The sequence below is a fragment of the Capsicum annuum genome, chromosome 4 (genome assembly GCF_002878395.1).
Source record: "Capsicum annuum cultivar UCD-10X-F1 chromosome 4, UCD10Xv1.1, whole genome shotgun sequence".
NCBI classification, from domain to species: Eukaryota; Viridiplantae; Streptophyta; class Magnoliopsida; order Solanales; family Solanaceae; genus Capsicum; species Capsicum annuum.
The window spans coordinates 220,842,429-220,850,707 of record NC_061114.1 but is presented as its reverse complement, the minus strand read 5'-3'; the positions used below and the strand labels follow the sequence as shown (position 1 = coordinate 220,850,707).

The following is an 8,279-nucleotide window of genomic DNA, read 5'->3' as shown; positions in this document are numbered from 1 at the left end:
TATAGATACTAGCTGAGGTCAATTCAAATATCATAGTCATGTATTGTATATGCCGACAGTAAATACGTATATATATTGGATACAACAACAACAACAACAAACCCAGTATATTCCCACATAGTGGGGTCTGAGGAGGATAGAGTGTATGCAGTCCATATCACTACCTCTAAAAAAGTAGAGAGGTTGTTTCCGATAGACCCCCGACTCAAAATATATATTGGATAGTTATTTTAAAAAAAGAAAATATATAGGACAAAACTAGCTTTCAACTTCAACTCTTGTTAGAGGAATTAGGATGAAATGTATGTATAGTATTTTATTATTGAAAAATACGTCGTGCACGGCCGGCCATTTGCCTCCATGGGAAAAAAAAAAAAAAAAAACGAATTTCCACGAGAACAATATCTTATTTTTTTAGAGTTGTTCGAATCTCTCTTAACTTTCTAAACAAAAAGTAGATTTTATTCTGCTATTTTGTGGTTGCTTTTAGTCCTTTTCATTTTTAGCTAATATATATTACTACAATATGGTTGTTCCGTTTGTTATAAATTAGTATAATGTCTGTTTTTTCTCCATTTTTACATCTTTTGAGATCGTGCAAAGGACGGCGTGGCCTCCAAACTACCTTGAAAAGTTATAAGCGAAGCTTCCTAGAAGCAGTGGCCGACGTCCTAGTTAACGTTTGTTCACATTCTATATATGTATGAAGAAATATATAAAATATTTATAAATAATTTACTGTAGTAAACACAATTCGGTCAATCAGTTTACAAAATATGCATAAAATGTATACATTGTGTATATATATACATGTACTCATGGGCGGAGCCGCCTTGGGTGAAGGTGTGAAGGGTGGTCTGGTGCATGTCCTTCTTTGAAAAATTATATAGTGTAGCTATTATGAGTGTATATTTAATTTTACAGCTCTGTCATATATTATACATATAATATGCACATATCGATCGCATTGATAAATCAGATGGACGAACTATACACATCCACAACTTTTTCAATATTTACATGTGAATCCAATTATTATGATATATAAATTTGAGATTGGAATAAAAATTCATAAACTTTAAATCCTGAATCTGTTTCTACTCAAAATACCTAATGAGTTTAGTGACAATCAAATATAGTTATTATGTAGAGTATGTTAATTTGGCTAAACATAAATAAAATATTATGAAGAGAGGTCTTTTTCATGACGCGTATATGATGAAGGGCGAAAGAGACGGCGGAATCAAAGGTGTGTAATTGGCAAAAGGGGGTTAAGAGGATGTATGGCTAAGTTCAAGTAATCTTAATATTGTGAATCTTTTACCCTCTATATGATTTCATTCTGTATTTGAATGTTTTTTTCTTATCTTAAAATCAAGATATCACAGCTAAGTGTTAGATATATGATTGAGACTCTGCTTCCCCTATCCCCAATCATTTATTATAATTTACGTACGCTTCGACTAATCTCATTGATACCTTCCATTATTCATATTTTGGACTTAGGACAGATAGGAAGACATACCTAGTATTTTTTACTAAATCTAAGACGTCATGATCTCAATTCACTCTATTGATCACTTGGTCACATCCTTAAGTACATTGTACTCTTCACTTTCCTAATTTCCTTAGTTCAGCTAGCCGCCTACTCTTCACTATATCTCCGTCAACACGCCATCGGCTTTCAATTGTGATGCTTCCGATTGAGTAGTGCCACCTCTTCGTTTTCTTCCTACTTTGGGTGATTCGAGCTCTGGCTCCCTTTTGATTAACAAACATTAATACTATGTGTTATTGTGTGATAAGTATTTATGTTTATTAACAGTGTAAAATTAAATTATAAAATATTATTTTTTAAAAAGTGGGCTGGCCCGTGAGGCCCGCAACCCACAAAGTAATAGCGTGGGCTTGATGTTTTTTGGTCCGTCATTTAAATGGGCCAACCCGGCCTGACCCGTCAAACTCAAAGCCCGTATGGGCTAGCTTAGATGGGCTGGGTCAACCCGTATTGACAGCTCTAGTAAAAGGCAAGAAGAATTAAACACGTAAGTCTCTATTAATTAGAGTTGGAGGCTGATAGCTAAAATTTGAACTTAATTGTATCTACATTCTAGCACTGTATGTCATATATTAGTAATTGAATTCTGAATTTAACTTATATACGTGTTTAATAAAAATTTGAGTAAAAATACAAGAATTGAACTAAATCTATTAACTATACCGAACTCATAAGTAACATTGTAGTTTTGCCCCGCCTTTGTTTGGGAAACTCCAGAGGCGGGGTGAAATTTTTTATTGAGACAGCTAACAAAAATAAAGAAGCTAAGGAAATTCAATATCTGCAATTTTCAACCTCAGGAGATTCAGATGAACTCCTCGGCCCTACCAAACTTCGCCCCAAGGAAACTCCCACCAATACTACTACACTTTAGGTTTGTCATGATTCTTTTCTTTTTATTTGGAACCTTGTCATATTTTGGAACAAATGGAAGTATTCTTCTTTTTGAAAAAAGAAAATGAGAGGGAAAATCCACTAATTAATATCTTTATGTGAAGATATTGTATTTCAAGTACAACTATGGGCAACAATAGTTAGGTTTAAGAACAAAAATAAAAAATAAAAAATAAAACTCAAGACAACAAACGAACTCTGCGGTTACTGTGTCGGATTTCGTTAGTAGTTTAAAGATTTCCAAAACTCATCTCCCACGTCCTCTTCATTCCTTTTAATTAACTAATTAATAATTAATCTCCCAACAGAACTCATATAATATTCAACAAAACCTTACCACGTTCTCACTTGTTTTTTTTTTTTTCCAATCTAATTAATCTCCTCTTAATCAGTTTAAGTTTCATCAATCAGTGGGGTTAGTAGAATGGTAGTCATACCCCAATGATTAGATTAAGACAGTTAATATTAATGACATAATAAGCTAAGTCCAAGATTGCATTAATCTCATTGAAAGGTTAGTATATTTTATTTCATTATTGCATGAACTTGGTCCCTCTTCTTAGTTGTACTTTGCCTGTTGGTTGGTCCCACAGTTGGAAAAAAAAAACTTTGTAAATTAATCATTTGGAATTATGGAAATTAATAAAGAAATCAAGTTAATCTTTTACTAAACATTCTTTCAATTCCTTTGTAATCTTTTCTCGTATAAATGTCCCCTACTTTTAGCTCATTCCATAAGTGTGAGATCATCCTCAAAAGCTTATTTTGTCAGTATATCAGTTTAACAATATTTTCTCTTTGGCCTAACTCCTATTAGGCCATCTAATTTAGAAACATATAAACACACACACTAACCAAAAAAGGAAAGAAATGGAACATGTTGGAGCTTTTTTTGATGAAGAATGGGAGTCATTGAGCAAATTATTTTCTAGTAATGAAACTGCAGATTTCATGCTTCAATTGCAAGGTGATCATGGCAGCTTGTTGTCGATGAATGGTTGCGATAATGCTGGCTCGGGCTATGGGACTGAAGCATTTTGTCAATTATCTGATGATCCTAACAATAACTTTCAATATTTTTCTCAAGAAAGTAGCATTACCAGCTGTGGAAGTGATCCTGGCATGTTTTTCACTAACAACTCGAGCCACGAGCATCTGCAGCATTCTAACAACATTGATGATGTTAATAATCAGCTTCTTCAAGTAGCAATCAACAACCACCCTGATGATCAGTCCATCGATTACTTTGTTGTGGACGATAAAAATCTTGAAAACTTGTCTATTAATCAAGATTTTCAAACTGACATGACCAACAAAGAAGAGATGATATGTGAGCAGTTGGACAATGCTGGAATTTCTCCTGTTTCGAACAAGGAAATGCAGTTGAAGAGGAAACTTGAGAAAGTAGCACCTGAAAATCCAAAGAAGAAAGCGCGGGGCTCCCAAGATGTGAGTTTAGTTACAACTTAAAAAGCGGAATTGATTGATTGAATAACATCTTTTGTAATAAATGAATTACTAATGGGATTCTATCAATTACTCCATGCAGGCACAGAAAAGTACTAAGAAAAAGGCGCAGCCGAAAAAGGGGAAAAAGAATCAGAAGATGACTCAAATCGACAATGAAGAAGGAGAAGAAGAAACTATTAATGCAGATAACCAAATTGGACAGAGCTCAAGTTGCTGCAGCTCTGAGGATGATTCTAACGCTTCGCAGGAACTAAAGGGAGGAGCAATATCTTCAAACACCAAAGGGAAATCAAGAGCCAGCAGAGGGGCTGCAACAGATCCACAGAGCCTTTACGCAAGGGTAATAATAAACACCAGCTTCATTCGTTTATTGTTCAGTAACTTCTTGCCTCATGGTGACTCGAAACCCACAACCTTAAGGTTGGAGGGGGAGGGTGCTTACCACCTGCGCAACCCCACTCGTTGTATCATTCAGTAACTTGTTCATAAATTCAAAATGCTAACTACTATTTTCATTTGCGGAAAATGCAGAGAAGAAGAGAAAGAATCAATGAAAGATTGAGAATCTTGCAGAACCTTGTTCCTAATGGCACAAAGGTAACAACACTTTAAATCATAATACTTCATCTAAAGGATTGATGAACTAAAAAAACAATCCTCTAATTAATTTTTTTACCTTATACATTAGGTTGACATTAGCACAATGCTTGAAGAAGCAGTTACTTATGTGAAGTTTTTGCAGCTTCAAATTAAGGTATTTAACTTTCATAAAATTCAGTTTTTTCGTTTCTTAATTTTCTTTGGTTGAATATCAGAAGGAGAATAACATAATTTACTAAATATTTCTTCCATTTCTGCAGTTACTGAGCTCAGATGAACTTTGGATGTATGCACCACTTGCTTACCACGGAATGGACATTGGCATCTATCAACAGATGCTGCCACATTTGCAATGACTTTAGAAGCAACATGAATTGTTGCAATTTTTTATTAAATGTTTACCTATAAATAACAGAAATCCCCTTCCCCCTCTCCCCCTCCCCTAAATATGCTGACTATGTACAAAAAAAAAGCATCTATTATGTCTTCTTGGTCATGAGAAGTAATTCTCATGTTTATAAAGTAACATTTGAAGTTCTCTGCTCACATTGTCCAAAAGTTGGAATTTTGCCATACACACTGTAGATATCCATTAACAGTAAAATTTTATACCTATTCGTTGTTTACACCAAATCACAGTAATTTACCAGTATGGCCTAGTGGTCAAAGTGTACTCGATAATTGAAGTTAATGAAAGTCAATAACTTCTTCAATCCTTGAATACCTTATTGACTTTTCATCATCAATCTTTTGAGGCTTATGAAGACCATATCATACAGAATGAATCACTGGAGTTTTTATAATTAGGATAACAGCCAAGCTGAACTCCGGTTAACAATGAGAAGCGGTCAAATGAAATCAAAGCCAAATTTTCTTTATTTAATGCAATATAGAACTGTTAAAATAGTGTGAGATGCTAGAAAATAATTTCCTCCGATTCGGCAAAAATTAATGTACAACTGATAACAACAACATACTCAGTATTATCCAACAAAGTGGGAAAAGTAAAGGTTCCGTCGAGATTTGAACTCGGGTTTACTGGATTTAGAGTGCAACTGACAACATGGGGTTCAATATACTGTCCAACTTTTCTAGAAGCAGGTAGGGGCATAGCAAAAAAACCTCTTCACAGAGACCACTTACTATTTTGAGTAATTCTCACTACCTAAAAGTGCTTTAAGAAAACAACTACGGTTCACGTCATATGTATATTCAAACTAAGTGAACTATTGATAGTTAATAAATACATAGCAAGGAAACTTCTAGTAAATAAAAATCATTTAAATTGATATCAGCATCCACATAGTGAGCAGTGCAAAACCAGTTAAGAGAACAACAACTATTTATAACCCCCAAAAAACAAGAAGAAAAAAAAGAGTTCCATAAGAACCTACTCCTTCAATCATCAAGCACAGTCTGACTTCCAGCCCTTATCATGACAATATGGCCAAGCTTTTGGTGCTTATGGTGATCTTATCATACACAATGCATCACCAGAGTCTTCATACGAACTCTAGGACGAGAGTCAAGCTAAGGTGAACCCCGATTAACTATGAGAAGCGGTCAAATCAAAACTATCTAAGATTTTTTCTTTGCTAACTGCAACATAAAACTGATAAATACTCTGGGATGCTTAAAAAAAATTGTCATCCTAGGCCAAATTAATGTCCAATAATAACATGGAGTTGAATATATATCCTACACCTTTAGGAAGTAGGTTTATATTTTAAGTAATTTCACTCCCTAATTCAATATAAGGGTGCGTACAATACACCCTTGTGGTGGGGCGGGGCCCTTCCCCGGACCCTGCGCATAGTGGGAGCTTTAGTGCACCGGGCTGCCCTTTTTTTCACTCCCTAATTCATTTTAAAATCTAATCAAAGAGCCGAGGGTCTACCAGAGGCTGCATACACCCCACCCTCCCAGACCCTACTTGTGGACTATACTAGGTATGTTGTTGTGATTAAAGCATAAAAAACTATGCTTTCACAACATATATTCGAAATAAGCAAGCTACTGATAGTCATATTTCTACAAATAACTGAATGTTAGAGAAACTTTTACTTGTAAGATCACTTAAATGGATATCAATATTCTCGTAGAGAAAAATGCATAACTAATAAAGGCAAATATAGCTATATATAGCACCCCAAAAAAGAAAGAGTCCCATATCTTTTGGTACAGATAAAGCTTAACCGGAATCAATGTCAACCAATATGTATTTTCTCTTAAATTTGTAACTCCTAAAGTTAAACTTCTTAGTTGGGCGTGGAGTGCAGACATCATGCAAGTTTTTCCCTCTTGAAATCGTTGCATTGACTCCACTTGAACAAATTTCTTTATTGACTGAATAGTAATCGTGCAGCTTCTTCTTTACGACTAAGGAAATAGATTTTGGCTAGGTACAAATAGGTTGAGATGAATAGGCTGGTATGATGTTAAATTTGGAAAAGTCATTTCAATCTTTCTCTTCTACTTCCAAGAAAGAAAAAACAGGTATCAGGTAACTCTATCCAATCACCTAGTGCTTGTCTCAGTTTGGAATTGAACCTGAGACCTCATGGTGCTCAACCCAACTTCATTGAACCACTAGATCACACCCGTGGATGCTATTGAAGTGCTTCTATCTCTAACATAACTATCAAATAAGTAAATTAAATACACAAATCATGTAGGTGCACACAATGCTATTAAAAATTTTCTCAAGTGGATAGCAAATCTAGGAAACTGCAATTAACCATCAGCTCCTGTTACTTTTCAAATATAACGTAGTTACTCAGAAAAAGAAGATTCAAAAAATTTAAAATGAATCTTTCAAGTGCTTACAGTATGACAATATGAAGTTTTGACTGAGGACTTGGAATTCTTGAGATTAAAAATCATCTATAGGACTTGGACTTGTGTACCGAATGCTCACGATTCGCGCAGTCACGAAAGACTTCATCTTCACCTTTCTCCCATTGCAGCTTTTGCTTCTCTCTGAACTACATAATACAACCTGCAAAAACCCAATTCTATTTGGAATTATCATATCAAACACCAACTTCAAATTGTATTTACAATAAAATAAAAAAAGTTTCCCAAAAAATAAAAAAACTCATCGAAATAGAACTATAAAAATGAAAAAAAATACTATATATATGACGTCAATTTAGAATAGTAGCAAAGATTTTTTATTCCAGGTGCCATAGCACTAGATTTGACACATGAAGCCTTTATGTGGCTGCCACTCCACTAATCCTTCACTCTTGCCTAGTGTGTTGCTGACGTTCACTTACGCACATAATTGTACTCCCTTCCGTCTTATTTTATGTGTGTTATTTGGTCAGACATAAAGTTTTAAGAAATAAATAATAATTGTGTAAAGTTTACAAAATTATTTCTCTTGAAGTTTACTTTGTAATTATCTTTTCTTATAAAATGGGATCTACTAAGAATAAAATAATAATTATGTTATTAAATAATTATCAAATAAGAAAAGGTAATATTATTTTTGGAGAGACGGAGGGAGTACTTTGTACAACTCGTTTTTTTTTTTGGTTTCATGGATTTTAATAAAATTTAATGTTGGCTTAAAAATTTCTAAAGTCTTTCCTTAAATTATGGTACTACTTATGTCTATTTCATTTTGTTCAATGCTTTTAACTTGATATATTGACCGTTTGGATAGTTGGAAAAAAAGTTATTTTTAAAAAGTCTTTTAAAAGTATCTTTGAAAGTGTGAATTTATTTTTAAAATAAGCAGTTAGGTGTTTAG

General features: G+C 34.0%; 1 protein-coding gene and 1 long non-coding RNA gene across 2 annotated transcripts; one reads left to right on the top strand and one right to left on the bottom strand.

Annotated features, from left to right (window-relative positions):
• Positions 1-3,094: 3,094 nt before the first annotated feature.
• LOC107867228 lies at positions 3,095-7,880 on the bottom strand. Its single transcript, XR_007054710.1, has 2 exons — positions 7,349-7,880; positions 3,095-3,863 (listed from the first exon to the last, which is right to left on the bottom strand). It is a non-coding gene; the product is annotated as an uncharacterized LOC107867228 (long non-coding RNA).
• Positions 3,323-4,991, top strand: LOC107867227 (transcription factor bHLH84). The gene is made up of 5 exons (XM_016713376.2): positions 3,323-3,901; positions 4,002-4,262; positions 4,454-4,519; positions 4,611-4,676; positions 4,783-4,991. The coding sequence occupies exons 1-5, from the start codon at positions 3,323-3,325 to the stop codon at positions 4,876-4,878; spliced, it is 1,068 nt and encodes a 355-aa protein (XP_016568862.1). The 3' UTR covers positions 4,879-4,991.
• Positions 7,881-8,279: the final 399 nt, after the last annotated feature.